The sequence below is a fragment of the Thunnus albacares genome, chromosome 17 (assembly GCF_914725855.1).
Source record: "Thunnus albacares chromosome 17, fThuAlb1.1, whole genome shotgun sequence".
NCBI classification, from domain to species: Eukaryota; Metazoa; Chordata; class Actinopteri; order Scombriformes; family Scombridae; genus Thunnus; species Thunnus albacares.
The window spans coordinates 9,880,065-9,900,535 of record NC_058122.1 but is presented as its reverse complement, the minus strand read 5'-3'; the positions used below and the strand labels follow the sequence as shown (position 1 = coordinate 9,900,535).

The 20,471-nt window shown below is 39.1% G+C and overlaps 1 protein-coding gene across 1 annotated transcript in view; it reads left to right on the top strand.

Annotated features, from left to right (window-relative positions):
• The window catches only part of cacng3b (calcium channel, voltage-dependent, gamma subunit 3b), a 29,530-nt gene extending 10,369 nt beyond the window's left edge, over positions 1–19,161 (top strand). The window contains exons 3-5 of the mRNA XM_044332535.1: positions 9,622–9,705; positions 12,972–13,112; positions 15,536–19,161. Of these exons, the coding sequence (XP_044188470.1) occupies positions 9,622–9,705; positions 12,972–13,112; positions 15,536–16,050 (740 nt within the window). The 3' untranslated portion in view covers positions 16,051–19,161. The remainder of the gene's footprint in view (positions 1–9,621; positions 9,706–12,971; positions 13,113–15,535) is intronic.
• Positions 19,162–20,471: the final 1,310 nt, after the last annotated feature.

Sequence of the window (20,471 nt, the reverse complement as noted above, 5' to 3'; positions counted from 1 at the left end):
TATGTGTTTGTGTGTTTGCATGGGGCTGGTTTGGCCACTCGCATGCAGCTTTTGGACCACACACCAACTGATTAGGGACAGATTATGGGGCATTTTATCTTAGATAGAAACAGCAGAGCAATTAGGAAGAGTGATGCAACACCCAGTCGTTTTTTAAACGCAAACCTCGATCTTCCCTCAACCATAACCAAGCCTAAAACTAACCAAAACTTAACTATAACTGTGGCAGATCAGAAAACAAATAATTTTTATAGCAGTTAAGATTACACCAAAGCACTCTTGATTGTTTTTTGTTAATTCAGCTGTCTATGTATTTTGCAATGGGCTTGTTTTTTATGGTGTGTAGGACAGAGAGTTAGATCAAGGACAAACAGCTGGCACATCATGACCAGCTTGTCGCAATTGTAGGGGCACCTGGACACACATTGTTGTTTGTGTTTGTGTCCTTTTTAACCTTGTTTTGAGGCACTATTTGTTTTTGTTAGTGGAATATTTTTACTGTTTAGTATGCGTACCTTATTACTCTCCTGTAACTTCATGAGATGAACAAGGTCGATATTGACCTTTTATTTGAAATCATAAGTGTGTTAATGAGTGTTGCTAATCTTTGATCCACTGTATAATTGATCAAAACAGCACTGCTTCTACATAGAAAGCCCTTAACCTGAATTGATTTTCTAATGTGACATTCGAATGTGACAGGTTCTGCAGATGTGAGCTTTCATTTATTTTAGTACAAGCCGGCTTTCATCGAAGAGGTTTAAATACTTTCTCTGCACCAGGAGGAAGAATAATGATAGAGAGGAGTAATAAAGTGAAGTAGATACAGAGAGAAGAGAGAAATGACAAGATAAGTGAAGTTAGATAAGATAAATAGATAGCAGAGAGAGCGGGCTGACCGAGGAAAAGGTAGATGAGATCAAAGGAGAGACTGAGAAGAGTGAAAATGAGGCAAAGAGTTGCGAAAAGAGAGAGTAAGATGTGAGGTATAGCTAAATAATGAAAGTGTGTTTGTAGTTTGGCACTCTAAAGAACAGAATAGAGCAGTTAGTCAGGCGTCAGTGATATGTGAAGGTGTTTCTCCTCTACTTTGTCTTTTAGCCCTTGGACTCACTGTTCTACTGTTTTCATAAATAATATTAAAATGTGTTTTTGAGCAACTGTGTATCTCAAGAGCCCTTTTCAGACATATTGCTGCCTTCATTATCTGTTAAAGTGACGGCTTCTTGGCTTTCAAACGCAAGTCTTCGTTATGTAAATGTTCCGTGATGCCTCTATTCAAACATGACGGGCCTGTTTATGATACAGTTGCAATTATTATTTTTGTCATTATTATATATTTTTGCTATTAAGTATTAAGTATTTTAGTATTAAGTGTGATACATGTTTGTCTCTCTCTTCTGTGGTTTCTAAATATATCTGAACTTTATCATGATGTCATGGTTTTCAGCCTGACTAAGAAAAAATAGTGCACAAAATCGAATACATGTGTGCATGTTCATATGTGCATGTGTTTGGACATAAGTGATAGCAGCAGCATAGTGGGCCCAGTAGGAGAAACTACACCATGACACATGAGATAAAACACACAGGCAGACTAACATGCACACATCCCCACTCGCTGTGTCCCATAATGCCTTGCTGTGGCTCTGCTTGCAACTGCCTTCAGGCCACCCTGACCTTTGTGAGGCAAATGTCTCCTGATAGATGCTACCACTGTGTGTGTGTGTGTGTGTGTGTGTGTAGACCAGGTATTCCTCATGTTTTGGGGACGTAAATCTGTTTACACATTCATGTTGTGACTCGCCTTCCTTATGGCAAGAAAAAGCAAGTCCCCTTAAAGGGAAACTTTGGTATTTTTTCAACCTGGACCCTATTTTTCCATTTTTTGTGTAAAGTGACTAACGGGAACAACAATTTTTGAAATTTGTCAAGTATTGAGCAAGAGCACTTCAGCTGGCAGCTGCAAAACTGGCTGCAATGTAATCCTTTGGGGCCCCATCAATGTATGTCCACAAAAAGTGCTTTTTTTCACCACTGACAGGCTCAAATTGTTATTATAAGTGTCTGACAACATTATGGAAATGACCATACAGAGAAATAAAATGTTTTTCTTTACTTTTCATTTGATCTGGTCTGTTTGTTGTTCTGTATAACCAAGTCTCGCTCAAGGAGAAGTCTCATTCTGAAATCTCGTGAGAGGACCACCAATAATTATTCCTTTATTACACCAGTTCCCACAAATTATTATGGCTAGTGGCTGAGATACAATGTCAAAAATAGAAATGGCAAGAATGGGCAGCCTTGTTTAGTTCCAGACTGTAAATGGAACAGTCGAGCAATATTATTTATATGAACTATATAAACCTTGATACAATACATGTTCTTGGGTCCAAATCCAAATGTTTTAAGTACGCTGAACAACTAGTCCTGTTCTTTTATGAACCCCATCTGATCAGGTGAGATAATATTGGGAACAACTTTATCCAGCCAGCAAATGTCACCAGAATTTTACTGTGCACATTTAGTAATGAAAGTGGCCGTTAGGAACCGTGTTGTAATATGGGTGACGTGGTTGCTACTCTACTTGTGTTGCATCTTGAGGATATTATAAGGATATTATTTAGATGACTTTTATCACTGAGCCGAGAGATTCGGATGTGTACAGGTTTGAGTAAAATCTCAAGAATTGAGAAGACTCTTAAAGCAATTAAATGTGACATATAATTGTTTATTGATTAATTGTGTGCTCTTCTATTCTGACAAACTTGTGTGTGTCTGTTTTAATGGACTTGTTGTCATCTCTCAAATGGGATCACAGATTTTCTTTCAGAGGAAATGTGGGCAGTGATTTTGGTTATGTAATGTCTTGTAATTATAGGAAATGTTTTAAGCCCATATGTACTGATGGCTTGAGTACTGTGCATTAGATTTTACTGTATATGCTACATACTCTCTCATTTTTTTTTCCTTTTTATTTAATGTCAATGCTTCATCATCCCATTTAACTAATGTATTTTTTTTAAAGTTTTTGGTGTTTTTGCCTTTATTAGTTAGTGATAATGGAGAAATGACAGGAAATGTGGCAGAGAAAGATGCAACAAAGGTCTCTCTAACCAGACATAACCAGTTTATAGTTGGTGTCTTAACCCTTAAACTACAGAGTTGCCCCAAAATAATGTTACTTTGTCTTGTTTTCTGGGAGGAGCTTCTGTGTGAAATGTGTGAAAAGACCAATACTTCCTTTAAATTAATTAATTCATTTTCTGAAAGGTTTTAGCTGGTCTTTCTCTATCTCTGCTTTCCTCAGTCCCCTTTGAAGGTGTTGTCCAGAGCTAATAAGCTCTGTCATCACAACCTGGAAGGCAAATATCATTAAAGTTGAGGTTCGCAGCATAATCAATCAGAATTAACATTCGTTCACACAAAACGATGGCTCGGAGTCACAGAAGGAGATGAACAAACATAGATTGAGAAGGTGGAAGAGACAGGGGAAAGGAAATGGAGATATTTAGTGAGCAGGTGTCAAAGAGAGAAAGTTGAACATGAGACTAAATGAAATGGGAAAGAACAAAAGTTAAATGAGGAGATTTAATCTAACCTACAGTCTCCTGTAGCCTGTGTTGTTCACAGCTTTTTACAATAATTCATAAAACAAATGGAGCTACCTCTTCAAGTCGGTCAGTGTGATGATTTTTTTTTTTTTTTATTATTATTTTACCTTTATTTTACCAGGAACTCCCATTGACATCTGGCCAAGGTAGCAGCTGTACAAAATCACAACATATTAAAATGCAACATATACAACATGATATACAAAAAATCACAATAAAACAATAAAACAGAACAACAGCTACTCAAACACAGTGGCCTCTCAAGAAAAACAACTACAGGCTTCCATCACCACATTCTGTATGATGCCCTTAAATTCATTTGTTAACTGTTGCTCGTTTACATTACATTGTGTTGTCCTGAATGACCATATGTGTGTGTGTGTGTGTGTGTGTGTGTGTGTGTGTGTGTGTGTGTGTGTGTGTGTGTGTGTGTGTGTGTGTGTGTGGAGGGGGTCTTGCACTGATTTCTCCATGATGAGATCATAGGCTGCTTGTGACACTTGACATAAGTCTGTGTGACAGCTCCTGACTCACTCACTGATACAACATTTGGAGGCAAGTCACCAAAACCTCAGTGTAGGCTAAGAATAACATGAGAAAGTCACATGTACACCCACCTAAAAGTTTTGACCATTTTTAACATTTTTATTTAGATAGGCCACCAGATGTTAATAGGATAAATGTCCAAATGTCCAAGTTGATCTGCATCAGAATACATAAAGTACTGGATAATCACTGAAAATCGAAATGTAGTATTTCATGAGAATTTTTTCAAATGCCCTATTTAAATTTTATTACAGCCAAAAAACGAAGGGAAAGTATTTGAGTTACACTCCTAAAGGACAGACAGACAATAAACAGGTCCAAGAACATAACCTTGATGGAGGTTCAGTAATTATGCTACTACATACAATAAGAAAATACATGGATAAGGCTGGCAATAGTCTACTGTATATTTTTGTTATTATCAGCACCTGAATGCCAATGAAAAGACCAAATATTTCTGTTCATCTCAAAAGTTTCTGTCTGAGGTACTCAGCTCTAAGCCCATTCATTCCAACTAAAGATGAACTGTAAATCTTTTAAAATTGGTCACAAGTATATACTTTCATTTTTTAAGAAGCCTAAAAAACTACTTACAACAGCTGAACACTGCAGTTTTTCGGAAAAATTACTCAAACAGGAGCAAATAGTGCATTTGCTTGAGTCTATTTTCAATTATGGATTAAAACATATTTGGTGCTCTTTTCAGTATTTCTGACAGCAGGACATATATGTAGGATTGACCCAAAATACAGTGCCCATGTTCATCTTAATGAAGGAACATGTCACCAAGTACTGTACAATGATGTGGCTCGTTGATGTGTTTTAGTAGTTTTTGGACAACAATTAAGGTCTATGATACAGATAAAAGGCTGTATCAGGCTTTGACTAGATTTAGTCAATACTGGGATTCATTAATTGTATATCCACTAACAAGCAGTTCATTTAATGCCTGCTGAATGCTAGCTCCAAAAATATACTGTATTTAACATTTGCAATGGTATTAAATCTGTTCATAAGAGGAAACAGGTGCACCTCTCCTGCACTGAATTTTAGTAAGGTGCCCTGCCTCAAAAAAAGAATTGCAATGTGGTTGTTTTCCCAAAACAAATTCAGGGTTGTTTGTGGGGTCTAAGCTGAAAATACCAAAATGATCAAGACATGAGGTGGTTCCAACACTGTTTTCTTCCACTGGAGTGCAAACTTTTGCTGAATTTGAACACATATCAGATTAGTATCATAATTTTCATTGGCATGATAGTGTCATGGACTGGTTTCTTTTTTTTTTTTTTTATTCATTTGTCCCACCTAAAATATTTCCGACACCAACTAAGCTTTGTCCAATTTTAGGAGATTTTATGTCCAATCATTTATCATAATGTACTGATTGATCCTATTTCATTGATCCTACGTGGCTCACCCAAATTAAACATACTGTAGGCATATTACAGTATGTACTGTAAAATATTTGTGTGTGTGTGTGTGCGTGTGTGTGTGTGTGTGTGTTTGTGTGTGTGTGCATTTGTGTGCATGCATATGTGTGTTGGTGCCTAATAGTTTTAAAGATTCTCAGTGCATTTGTTACTCACACATCATCATGATGAACACTCTGACCTAAAGGTCCAACACACAAGTCTTAATGACTCTCCCTGTGTGTGTGTGTGTGTGTGTGTGTGTGTGTGTGTGTGTGTGTGTGTGTGCGCGCGCGCGTGTGTGCGCATGTGTGTGCGTGCGTCCGTTTGCGTGCATGTATGTGTGTGCTTTTAACTGTTTGTTTGTCTATTTCTGATTTAGATTCTCAACCACTGAGAGAGAAATAAAAGCAGCCATCTATCTCTGTTCCCTCCGCCCCATCCTCTATATATGTGTGTGTGTGTGTGTGTGTGTGTGTGTGTGTGTGCATCGCTTTATTTCATTGCATGAGGCTGATTGGTGCTCCATACATCAGGACGGTTCGATACAAATCCGTCCATTTAAAAGGTAGGAGGTATAATGAATTTCCCAACTGGCAGACACAAGGCAGAGCTCTGATTGATGATGCTTTACACCTTGATGCGTGCAACAGGAAGAGCTAAGGCCACAATTACCTTCTGCAACTCCACTGTTACTTTTATCATCCAATCAAACTGGGCCACATTAAAGGATAAAGAGAGGTGCATTCTACAGTCTTATTATTATCAACAAATCCCATGAAAAGACCAAAACCAAGAATGAATTCATCCTTCTAACCAATATTTCCTGTGTAGTCTCTCATAGCTTTTTTTCCTCTGTGCCACAGACCTCCATTATTGTCCAAAAACTATTAAAAACACATCAACACATCAGGTTACTGCCACTCATTAATCCTGCTCAGCAATAGCCTCTTTTCCAGCTTTCTTTTTGTGTGACCATTTACAATGTGAGAATTGGCTGGAATATCATCAGTCTAATGTGATCATAAACGGGTTCACTGCTTTTATTATTATCTATTTCTATCATCATTGTACTAATTAAATGTTAAAGACCTCACACCATCTGCCTGTGGCTGCAGATGTGTGCTGATGTGAGTTCACATCGTGCCACTGCACCTTCAAGACTACAATATGATTTCCTGAAGAAGCATCCTTCTGTCTGTTGAGCTATAGTTGCCTTTACTCAGCTCTTTTGCACTTTACACTGCAGCACATATATGAACCAAAATAGTAGGTGGGCATAGAGATGCACACACAGTCAATGTGCCTGAGACCTTCAACTTTGTGCTGGTTGTTGGGCTTGCAGGATTAAAGTCGTGCAACAAATCTTTATTTATTTTTCTAAATAACTATGGATATACACTTTAAAGATAACAATTTAATTTAAGTGTTGAAATAAATTTTAAAATCAAGGGTGAAGCTTTGGCGACCCCTAGTGGGGGTCAGGACCCCCAGGTTGGGAACCAGTGCTCTAGAGCACCAGATATGTGTAAATCCTCATTTGATAATAATCCCCAACAAATGCATTATTGACTCCTGTTTGAGAAACATTGGCAAGAAACTACAGTGTCCAGCTGTTTTAGGGAATTGCTTGGCCATTTTTTAAAATGAAACTTTATATCTGTGACCTGTTTTTAAAGATTTCCATTTTGTAGGAATGATTGAACTTGGGGCTGAGTGCCAAAGAAAGAGTAGAGAAGTTGGAAAGTATTAAGAGACAACCACATTTTTGGTTTTGGTGTTTTTATGGATTTTTCAACGATAAGAAGACATTAAGCATAATGATAGCCTTCTCCTTTAATGAGTCCTTAATTGGTGATGTCATCTGTGTGGTTCATGCAGCCATAGCAACCATTTTTTAAATCATGTGTTGGTATACAGTGAAAAAATCAAAATCTCCAGATATGAATTTCTGTTTGAATTTTACTTGGTGGAACTGGGTAGTTGCATTTCCAACCAAAAAAAGCAGGAAATCATTAAGAAGAGCATGAAAAGGTGCGGATTAGCATTAAAAGAGAAGATGATACTATACAACTACTTGCGTGTATTGATTGAATTAGTGATATATCTGTCAGCATGAGATTGTAGCAAAACAGACTTTGATTCGTATGAAAATTTGACAGATTATTACTTTACTAAATCTAGATATCAAAGGTTATAAAAGTGGTGCTTTTTTGTCAGTCGGAGGTTAGTTACTATCCCCAACTGCATGAGCTGGATGAATCAATTTATGAATGATTTTCTGTGTGTGGGTGCTGGAAAGAACCTCTTCATATGCAAATACGCAATTAGGTTGAGTCGTTCATTTGTTCATCACCAGCCTCTTTCCTCCCATTTCTCTCTAATTCTCCTGTACCGTTTTACCACCAAACCTCTTTCACCACCACTTCCTCCTCTCTTCATCCTCCTTCACCCCCCCACCCCCCTCTCTCTCTTTTATCCCCTGTGGTGTTGACCATGTGTGAATGGGACTGAATGATGGGTGGGAATGAAGCTACATGCAGTGTACCCACGCACACTCACACGTGCACGTCTACACACATACAGTACATTTATACTTGCACACATAAACACATTTACTCACACACACATCCTTCAGTGTCTGTGTGTATGAGGCACACGGGAGGACTTGTACAAAGGAGGATGAGTCACTCTCTGCCTGACACGCGGTGCACTCGTAGGAGACTGCATCCTTGCCAATACAACACAAATACACACACACACTTGCTCTCCCTCTCACATACAAACACAAGCACACACACACACACACACACACACACACACACACACACACACACACTAAACAGTGTAGATACAGAAGGCTTTTACTTACATGCATGATTGATAGTGTTCATGTATCAGTTTAATGAGCTTGGTTGGTGTGTATGTACACTTGATGTCTGTATTTATGTGGGCTGTGTGTGTGTGTGTTTTTGTATTCAGAGTGGTAATTGTGCATGTATGGATGTGTGTGTGCGTGTGTGTGTGTGTGTGTGTGTGTGTGTGTGTGTGTGTGTGTGTGTGTGTGTGTGTGTGTGTGCTGGGTGTGATAAGGCTTTTCATTAGTGTTTCCCACATATAGCCTGAAGGCTACCACTCTGTCCTGCATCATCTGTCATCTCTCTCTCTCTCTCTCTCTCTCTCTCTCTCTCTCTCTCTCTCTCTCTCTCTCTCTCTCTCTCTCTCTCTCTCTCTTCTGCTGGCTTTTCTGCTTTTGATCTATATTCATGTCAGCCTACAGGATGTGTATGTGTTCGCTCTCCTGAAAATGTGATTTGGTGCTATACAATCACACAAGATTACGGCTGATTATTGATTGACAGAAAATGACTTAAATCCAACAATCCGACTCTAACACTCATGGGTATTAGTTTTTATATTTAACTTTTTCTTGATTAAATTATTTAATCAGAAAGATAATTGACTGATTAACTAATTAAAGATAGCAGTTACCCCTTTTTAAAAATGGTCTTCCCATTCTTCTCATAAAGAAGTAAAAATAATTTTATGACATAACTGGTGTTGCCCATCGCCACTTTCTTGGGTTACTGATCAGAAAGTAACTTAAAAATGTTTGAACTATAGGTTATACATTGATCTATATGTAAAATTCCTTGATATTTCTTGATTCTCATTAAGAATTTATCGAATATGAAGACTTCACCTCTGTCTGTGTGATTTATAATATTCCTGATTTGCATGAGCAGCGGAAATCCAGTGTGTATATGTTTTATTTTTTCAGATAAATGTACATTATTCTTTTATTTACTTATTGATTAGTAGATTGATGCAACAGTTTAAGTTAGTTTAGACACTTTGCAGAACATGAAACTTCAACAATAAGAACAAGATATGTTTATACAGTACATATGGAGTGATTTTGGGGGGTAGAAAATTGTTTGACAGTATAGTGCAGTAAAGTGAACACTTTCTAATTGAGGGCATCCATGATTGTGTTTTACTGACAGTCAATGATAAGTAAAATAAATGGTATTTGTGTTTCTTCTCTGCAGGAACATTCAGAGGTGTGTGTAAGAAGATTGATCACTTTCCAGAGGACGCTGACTATGAAGCAGATGCTGCTGAATACCTCCTCCGTAAGTTTGATATGAATACACAAACATGACGCCTGTGCACATGCATAGACACACACACACACACACACACACACACACACACACACACACACATATTGTTTATTCACAACAAATCTAAGCTTTACTGGTCTGTGACACAATTTTTTGGCCCCAAAATTCTTGTAAATGTCACAAATGCAACAAAAGATTGCTATGAGCTCATGCTGAGCACGTTTCTGCTCCCAGTAGCAAAACCCAATTCTGTTTTAATGGCCACCCAAGTTTTGCGCCATGCACCCTTATGGAGGGCAAAACTAAAGCCCTGGAGAACCCTTTTCATGGTCACATGGTCCTTTCTGTGGCATCACGCTCAGGACAAAACCCCATTGAATCACTAATTAGTCAGTAGTGTATGTTGTTTGTTCCATCCACTGTATTACTAATGCAATAAAAACTATAATCACTAAACTACAGAACAACACACTGTTAGAAATATATCACAACATTGTTTTCTTATCAAGTAACCCCACATAAGGTCACTTGGATATATCGAAAGAGTATATCGGTGTATTAATAGTAAAATTTAATAGTAAAAGGCAGCACTCAATAATTAAATAAATTAAATTAAATATAAGATGTATAGTATCTCAACAAAACCTTTGCGATTGCAGAATTGATGACATGTAATGAAAATATACCAACCCTTTCCTATATGGTTTAAATAGTTAACACAGAATTAAATCCATGTGATTTGACCATTTGTTAAGCCCCGCCTCCCTTAGATACTGTTGCTATGCTTGTCTCGCTTTCTGTTCTCACACTGTAATTATGAAGTTTACTGTGATAAAAGTGGTAGATTTACCACTCAAAATTCTTAGTAATATTTGAAACAAGAGCAAGATTTCAGACAGTGGGTCACAGACGATTTTGTTGGTTGAAGTGACAGCTGTAGCTAGGAACCTAAGTAATCTGTAGCTCCATGAGTTGGTTGAAAATGCTGTCTCTGTCTCCAACTGACTTTTTAAAGTTTCCAACTGACTCTTCTTATGAAAAGGATCTTATGAACAGGGATCTTAAATATGCACTATAGTGGAAGACTGAGGCTGAAGCTGAATGTCCCAGGTAAAAAGTCAACATCCTCACTTGATGATCCATGTAGAGGAAATATGGAAATAAAGAAACAGCATTTTTCTTCTTCCTCAGCATTGCAGTGTAGAGCTAGTTAGTCCTAGTATTACAAGTATGATAAGGATAAAAAAGTAGAGAAATCCAAAGCTCCCGAAGCCTGGAATGGATACAGCTGTCTCATGTAATCTTTGCTGAGAAGGATGAAAACTACCTATTTTGGTCTGTTCTATTCTTGGAAGGTGAGAGATCATGTACGTACGTATTGCTTGGAGAGGACAGATAGATAAACACAGAGGGTATAATGGAGAGAACAAGAGATATAAACAGATGATTTTATCAACCAATACGTTAGAAAAAAAGAGAAAAAAAAACATTGCCATGGTGAGAAAATGACAGAGGGGAAAGGAAGGGGCACTTTATTTACAGATATGTCAAAAGAGTAATAAGACAGAAGTAAAAAGGATGCAGCCACAATGACAGAGAATGGAAAACAGAAAGGAGGGGGCTCTCTCTGTTTTTCTCCCACAGTAAACACTGAGTAAAGATGGACGGAGCAAGAAAATAGCAACAACAACCAAAAAAAAAAAAAAAGGAAAAGGAAAATGGATTCAGCCCGTGCTTCCTTTTCATTGCTCCACTGAGCACAGAGCAACATCCCCAAAGGCAGCCAATTAGATCACAGGCCTCAGAGCTGGCCAGCCAATAGGGAGCAGGGACCTAGTGACCGGTATTCCATACAGCCCAGGGGTGTGGGCCACAGGGGCGGGGCCTGTATGTTCAGCCGCACAACGCCATTGGTCACTGCAGCAGTCGGTCGTGCTGGAAAATAATTTAAAAATATCAGATTTACATTCAGAAACATAAAAGCAAATGTGTCATTGATTGGAGAGTTTATATTTTTTTGTACTGATACACCTGTGATGTATTTATCCGCTTTTCAACACATCTAAATACCACACAGCTCCATCCTGGATGACAAGCTGCTTGCAAATATCCGTCAATATGTTATCACATCATGTACACATATGGGGTTCTGACAAATATTTCACTCCCACTGCAGCCTTGTTATTTTGCCTGCATATGTGTCAGTGCGACTCTCCATCTGTCTTGGTTTTTGTCCATTTTCTCTTTCTACATCTAACTCTCTCTCTCTCTCGCTCTCTCTCTCTCTCTCTCTCTCTCTCCCCCTCTCTCTAGCAAGGCCTCTGAATGCTTTAACGTGTACTGAATTCAGACTCAGTCAAGCATGTAGCAGCACACTGGCTCATGTGTGTTTGTGTGTGCAAAGTGACACACATTGTTTTAGTCCTCCAGCACAGGGGATTTTAATTAAAACAATGACTGTGACATTAAAGTGCAGACTTTCAGTTTCAAGAGCGTTAGAGGGCGTTCACATTCAAATCGAGGAACAGTGAAGGGATTGTGACCGTTAAATACAATCTCACCAGTTTAGGGCTGAAACTAAGGATTATTTTCATTATTGATTAATCTGTTGATTGTTTTCACAATTAATCAATTAATTGTTTGGTCTTTAAAATGTCAGACAATGGTGAAAAATGTCAGTCACTATTTCCTAAAGCCCAGGATTCAACCTAAAATGTCTTGCTTTGTTTTGAAAGACATTGAGTTTTCAGTACAAATCAAATAGTCAACTTTCTGTTGATCCACTAATTGTTGCAGCTCTTCACCAGTTTATGGTTATAATTTATGTTAATTTCTCCACTTAGCTTTTGTTTTCTAAAACAGGAGGACTGAGGGCTGCAATACCTGCACTGTTCATCCAATAAGCTGTGATAAATATGCAAATTTCTGTCATTGATTCCCTATTTGGTGCAACTTCACATCTTGCCATCCATGCTCCTATTTGTAGATCACATTTTCCAAACATCTGCAGAGCATAGACTCATAGGATGCTATCTCTACCATTTCATTTACCAAATATCTCAAATCTGGAACTCTAGACTGTAATCATACCTACCATATCAGCTAAAAAGGCACATTTAAATATATTTGATATGTATGATTTATGATATTTATGATAAATGATCCTTCATTAGTTTCATTCTGCAGAGTCTGACAGGCAACATCTTCAAACAACAGAAAAGGTTTATTCCTTTCTGTTCTAAATGTGTTTCTACCTTTCTTTGTGTTTTGTACAGGTGCTGTGCGTGCCTCCAGTATCTTCCCCATCATGAGTGTGGGTCTGCTGTTCCTGGGGGGGCTCTGTGTGGCCGCCAGTGAGTTTTACCGGAGCCGACACAACGTCATCCTCAGTGCAGGAATCTTCTTCGTCTCCGCAGGTTAGTCTTCACAGTGTATGTGCGTGTCTGTTTTTTTGTGTAGTAGAGTGTCTTTCCTCTTCTCTTTGTTTTTGGAGGGGAGGTAAATTGGTTATCGGTGTCTGTGCAATTAAATGACATCTCCTTCATCATATCCCTATTGTAAATCAGTGATCCAATTTTCAAATCCACATACTCATGTCAGACATCATAAGTACATCCTCTGTCCAGATGTTACCAGAATGAGACATCCTATTGTTCTACTGCTCTAGCCTACCTTTTCCTCAAAGAAAAAACACTCATTGTATATTAACCAAGAATTGTGACATTTTAGCCACAATTTTAACTTGCCTGCATATGTTTTATATTGATTTTACTGTCTGCTAATGTCGCTGATTAAATGTTTTTACATTGGTGTTTTTATTTTAATTTTTCCTCTTTGATGTTTCCTATTAATTTTGCCACTGCAAAATCACTGAGACACACAAAATAAGACCATAGAGATGCAGTAGACAGAAAATGGTATTGGTGGTGTGTAAATAAGATTCAATGTTTTTGTGTGATTTGCAGATTATCATATAAAAATACCCAGATTTTTAAAGATTTGAATTGAATATGCTTCAGCTGACAGACAGGGAAAGAGGAGTTATAAAGACAAGAAAAAATATTTTGCTGAAAAGTGTTTTTTGTAATGTGATCTTTACATCAGCTATTAAATATAAGGACTGAAAAATAAAAATTAATAATGAGCCCTAGGTATATCTCTTCAGTGCACTTACAATAAAATGGTAACGACAGAATTTTTATGTTGTGGCAGGGGAAATGAGGATCATTTTATATGTGAGCAAAGTGCATGAGGTGCAGCAGGCTGTGATATCGAACTGTACTGACGCTCATCTCCATGACAACACTGTTAAACACAATATAGCAGCCATCTTAGCTGCAGTACCGGCCAAATGACTTAAAGTGCCATGACCTGGGGAGGAGGTTCCACTTATCTGCTCTCAAGGATTTTCTGTAATTTCAGATAACACAAAGGATGCCCACTGCATTTGAGCACCTAACAATGACATATGCGCATGTGTGTGTATGTGTCTATGAGTGTGTGAGGTATGTTTCTGTGGAGCCACTTTAAACAGTGGAGGTGCAGTGCTCAAATATTTGCTGAAGGAGCCCGTTAGGCATCTAAAGCACACAGAAGTGTCTGAGGAGCTGCGGTGTGGATATTGGACACAGCAGCTGATTAATCAATCAGCAAGAATATCATGATGCCGATGTGATGCACTGTGAGGGTGTGGGAGTGTAAACACACATACATACTCACACATAATCTATCACATGGATGCTGACACTTAGGATCTCTCATAAACACACACACACCAGCCTCTGACACATACACAAAGGGCTGTAATTGCTGTTCAGTGGGATGTGTAGGGTCCCATTGGGTTTTGTAGTAAATTCTTGAAGCCAAATTGGTATTTATTTACCACAATAGTGTGGGGCTGATTCTGGTTAATTACAGCTGGCTAATTGTTCCCATTCTGTGCATTTCACCACACTGCATGAGCACTGTATTCTGGACTAATGATATGTGCAATGACTCTCTCCAGCGTTTCTATCCAGCTCCGCTCCCTCTCTATGATGCTCTCCGCACATTACTTTTCTTCATTTCATTTTGCTGTGTCTCCGTCACACCTCTTCTCTAACCCTTTATCTCCAATTAGCTTTTTTTTCTCAAATTTGATTCACTTTTGCTCTCACTTATCCGCCACTCTATTGTCTCTTTCCCTTGAAATATCTAATTCTTCTCTTTAGCTATGCTATCAGCATTGCTCTATGGCAATGTTGGTCAGTCAGTTGGTCGGTCGGTATGTCGGTCCACCACAAAATTATGCACAGGCGTTCATGGTCCCCAGTCAGTCTGGACCAACGTGGTCAGTCCACCACTTTGGTATCTCAGTAAATATTCATATTATAGTAAATATTTCAACAGATATTGAATGGATTGCCATGAAATTTGCCATTGACATTCATGTTCCTTCAGGATAAATTGTAATAACACCATCATCAGGTGAAAATTTCAATTTGTCTAATACTTACTTATTTGGTCATGACTTATGACCAAACACCTGCAAAACTGACGCTCCCATCAGCCTCAACTGTACTTTGTCTTTAGTGCTAATTAGCAAAAGGTAGCATGCTAACACTAAATAAAGTTTGTGAACATGCTAAACATTACACCTGCCAAACATTAGCATGTTAGCATTTTGGTGTTGGCATTTAGCTCAAAGCACTACTGTGCCTAAGTATAGCCTCACAGAGCTGCTAGCTTGACTGTAGACTCTGTAGTTTTGTGGTATTATTTTGGTCTGGAGGAGTGGGTCATTCACACCCTTTCCACTGCCATCTCTAATTGTTTCTCTCTTTCTCTCCTCCCCTTCCAGGCCTCAGTAACATCATTGGAATTATTGTCTATATCTCAGCCAACTCAGGCGACCCAGGCCAGAGCGACAGCAAGAAGTCCTACTCCTATGGCTGGTCCTTCTACTTTGGCGCCCTCTCCTTCATCATGGCAGAAATGGTGGGCGTGCTGGCTGTGCACATGTTCATCGAGAAGCACCGCAAACTACGGGCCAAGTCCCGCACCGAGCTCATCAAAAAATCCGCCTTCAGCCGCATCCCCTCCTATCGCTACCGCTTCCGGCGCCGCTCCAGCGTGCGTTCATCTGAGGTCCCCAGTCGTGACACCTCACCACTGGGGAAGGGCGGCTACACAGGGCCCGCCGCCTCCGAGATGCCCATGTACACGCTGAATCCACGTGAGGCGGGCAACGCCAGCACCAAAGCAGGTGGCGGCGGCATGGGAGGGCTGCTCAACTCAGAGAGGGAGTTCCTCCAGAGCAGCACGCTCACTAAAGACTACAGCAAGGACCCAAACCGCAGGACCACGCCTGTCTGAGAGGTGCTGGCTGCAGATATCGCCCAATCAGAGTATCAAAGAGGAGGATGATGATGAGAAATACAAAGGGAGCGTGAGCAAAAGTAGGGGATACACAGGGTTAAGGGGTGGGGAGCGCAAAGGGGTTTGATAAACTTCGACTGTGAACTGTGAACTTTTAGCCTTTGAACTGTGAATCCTGAGCCCTGTGAGAGTTTCAGTGTGTGTAGCAGGGTCGGTTTTGATGGAGAAGTTGTTCCCAACTCCACGTAACCACATATCACTGTAGTTATACCTGTAACTCCTTACATATGAAGGCACATTCAATAGTTCAATTTATGTTCATGAATTTTATGTTCATAAATTGACTTTCCAGCTTTTTCAAGGGGAAAACAGGATCGATCCCAGTTTAGAAGCATATTGTGAGTGGTTTGCTGTTTGGGGCAGCTTCTCCTAAAAAATAAATACAATATGAACTGAAGGAGAAGAGGAAAGAGGTGAGAGACTCTGTGTGATCTTTGACCTTTTGACCTCTGTCCTCCTGACCTTTTGGGTAGCAGCAGAGTTGGATTAGTGCAGGAAACAGCCTTAGAGCTCTGAGCTGTCTCTCTCTGTGATTACGATACTATTTAAAAGTGAGGAAGTTAACACCTCAGGATAGGGATTGATTCATTTTCAGTTCAGCTGAATTCAAAATATAAATTGAAGATGTAGTTTGTCCATTAATGACAGCACACTTGTGGCACTAGTTATTATTTTCTATACATATTGTATATATATACTCCTTTCATATTAATTGGTTTTATTTAATCATGGACAAGCTCCCTTCATAAGTGACTGAAGTGAAACTGAATTGAGCTCATTCCTGCTAACATATAACCCCATCTCTCTGATCACAGGTCAGTTATTAAATGGGACTTGAGGGGAAATGTGTACACTGACTGCAGATCAGGAGGTGAAAGGTGTGACTCAACAAAGACAAAACTAATGAATCTCTTTTAGATGGTAACGTTAGATCATTGGTGCTTCCTTTTAATTCCTGTTTTCAGCCACACAAGTCTTTATTTATTTTTTCACCTAAAACTTAAAGAAATTATCAAATATTATGTCTGTCTGTCTGTCTGTCTGTCCGCATTCACCAGTCATCTTTCACCTTCCACATTTTTCTGTGTTGCCTCATAACTCACCTCACTACCACCCTCTGCACACCTCCACACCTCCTCTCACCCTCTCTTTCCTCTCCTCTAAGGGACACACGACTAGATTTAGGTCCTGTCTTCCATTGGTGTTGCTCGTAGACTATAGCTAAGTTTTCTGGAGGTTGTTGGTTCAGGGTATTGTGGAGAGGAGACCACTGAGCTGTGAACATGCTTTAAGGCAGAGCCAAAAAGACATTAAACAAACAGAGGTGGAAATGTTGTTTGCCCACTACCTCCTGGTGAATATCTTTCAGATGAATTTAATATAAAAATGTCTTTACTTGCCCGAACAACTGTCAAAATTCCAGCTGCAGAAATAAACACTGAGAAAATGCTCACTTCAAGTCTAAAGTACACATCTCTCTTCTCCAATGGAGGATCTGTTGAAAAATTATTATGTGGCACACAATTTAAAAATACAGTAGATACATCCCGTGCATTATTCAGATGGTTTGTGCTCCAGCCATTGAGCTGTCACTCACAGCCTCTCCTCCTCTTTATCTCCCTTACATGTGCACATACTGTTTACACACATCTATACATGTCACCCACATGTCTCCTCGCTGTGACATGCACAGAAAGTCATAAATATATATATTCAAACACCTGAACAGTTTTTTTTTGTAACAGATTACAGAGACACATCAATACATTTCCATTTATCTCTCTCTCTCTTCTTCTCTCTCAGACATATACACATAAAAATACAGCATGGATGGGTAATTTGTAACTGTCCCAGAAAGTGACAAAACATCAAGCTACTGACTAAAAGCATTTTAACATACGCATGGCAGATGTTAGCTGACAAGTGATGAAACTGGTGCACTGACACACTCTGTATCCTGTGTTGGCACTGTTTTGAATTAATCAAGTGTTGGCTAAGAATTTAAGTTCAGCTAGATCAGATTTTTGACACACATGAATGTGAGATGGACATAATATATTGTGGGAAAAAGGCTAGTTTATGATTGGGAAAATCAAGGCTTGAATCCATGCAGTGATTGGATGAAGAACATACAGTGGGACATAATAGGAAAGATGAGAGGCACAGGTCTCATTGTTAAACTTCAATAAACCTCCAGTTTTGCAGTGATGTGTTAGAAAGCTAAAGAGTGTTAATTAATGCCGTTCAGGTGATGTATCGGAGGCCACAGTGGCTGTGTGTTTCTAAAAATATCGTAATGTCATCTAACTGGATATGAATACTGTATCTGTGCTGATGACTTCCCTGATGACAATTTTAAAACAAAAATACACATCACCAGGCCTAATATTTGCTTATAATATATGATAACTAATGTACTATACAGATATTGAAAGTACATTTTTCAATGCTTCTCTTTTTCTTGTCTACTCCTACTGCATATACAGTATTATTATTTGCACACAGTCAGTTCTCCATTGGATCTTCCAACAGTTAGTGATCTGTTGCTACCTCTGTCCAATGTAAATGTTGGCCTGGGTTGTTCCTTAAATACAAAGACATGCAAATACCCAGACAGTCATACTTTTTCAACACTGTATTACAGATTCAGATTCAACCACTGAACATACACATATCAACACATGCACACGCAAGGGGAGGGGTTGTGACAAAGTGAGGAGGAGGCAAAATAGCCATAAAACAGAGAGACAGGAGAAACTGAGAAAAGGGAAACATGCTGCAGGGACAGTTGTGGAGAGAGAGAGAGAGCATGAGTAGCAAGTAGAAAGTTTTGCAGCATTTTTCTCAACCTTTTTCCACTGTGAGTAACAAGTAAGTGTGAAAGACGAAGAAACTCAAAACTATACTGCATTTTTGCTTCCTTCTTTACCTCCCTGAGCCACCATTGCACTGTTTTGTATAAGCTAAACATGAAACAACACCAAGCTGATACCGTCGCACCACTACTTTGACAGTTACTACCCTGATAATAAAATGAAATGTTTTAAACCTCAGTCACACTGTTTAATTTATGACGCTGCTGTTTTATCTTACTGTCTTTTAACGCCATAAAGGGAGCTTAAAGGGACAAACGTGCATCACAGCGGACTTGCTCTCGCTGTCCTCCGCATGTAAATATTAATTTTGCAAGCTAACTACAACATCAGCAGTTGTCATGGGCTGTGAAAGGGAAAAAATGCTTTTTCTCCAAGCAAGGGCTTTTAATTTTTAAAGGACAGGAGCACACAAGGGCTTTTTATGCTCGGCGCTGCAGCAACGTCGTTTTAAGGGTGTTATGTGGGAGGGAGTGCGGGAAGACAAGGCAAAGTACATTTGCACAGGAACAACCGTTTTTAAACCAGCTGAATAGCTAACTAAGGATATAACATGCTTCATGCAAAAGAGACTAGAAGTAGAGAAAAAGCAAAGACTCTTGTACTCATTAGGCCATGTTAGCTACAGGTTAGCCTTTAGCTGCTTTTTTTTTGGCTACCTTTAGGTTAGATGAATATATTTCCGAAGTAATTAGATATGAAGAATATTGCCTTAAACAGTGGTAGGATAACAAGTTTTAAATATATTATTTGAGTTGGCTTAAGGATCAAACATATATTAGCAAAATGTTGTTAATCATACTTGGTGCCAAATATTACTCAAAACGTTTCCTGCATCGTGGCCTCCAGGTTAGATCTTAGGTTCGCTGCTCTTAGTACTCTTTTTGGCGTAGGATTTCCAGCAGTATACTGACTCAGCAGTAGAAGCTATGTAGCTAGTCGTCAGCACATCAGAGGCCCCACGGATCCTGAGGGTCTGTCAGGGGTCAGAGTTCAGAACTGCCATCCATGAGCCATTGACCTTTCCAACCATGCATGCCATATCCATCCGCTTCCAGTGCTTACATTCGCTGTATCTCTAAACAAGTCTCAAATGGCACCCTAATCTCTATACTCCGTAGGGATACTGCTACATTTAAGACGCCTTACAAGGGTGTGTGGGCCCATGAGCCTGTGCTGTGTAACGATGTTTACTCCATTTTAGAGCACAGGGTGCTTTTTGAGACGAGACCTCTGTCTATCTCAGCTTCTTCTTCTTACCGCCATACAGCTTTGATACACTGATATCAACAAATAATTGTATTATTAGTAAAAAAAAAATATTCTATTCTAAAGGTGCCACTGTGCAGAGGATGAAAAACTCTGTCACATATTATAGTTATTAATCTATTAATGGGGGGTTTGACTGAAGGGAGCAGAGTTGGGAAGCTGGGGTCATAGTCTTTGTAATATTATATTATTCTAGTTTCATTTTCTACTTTGATG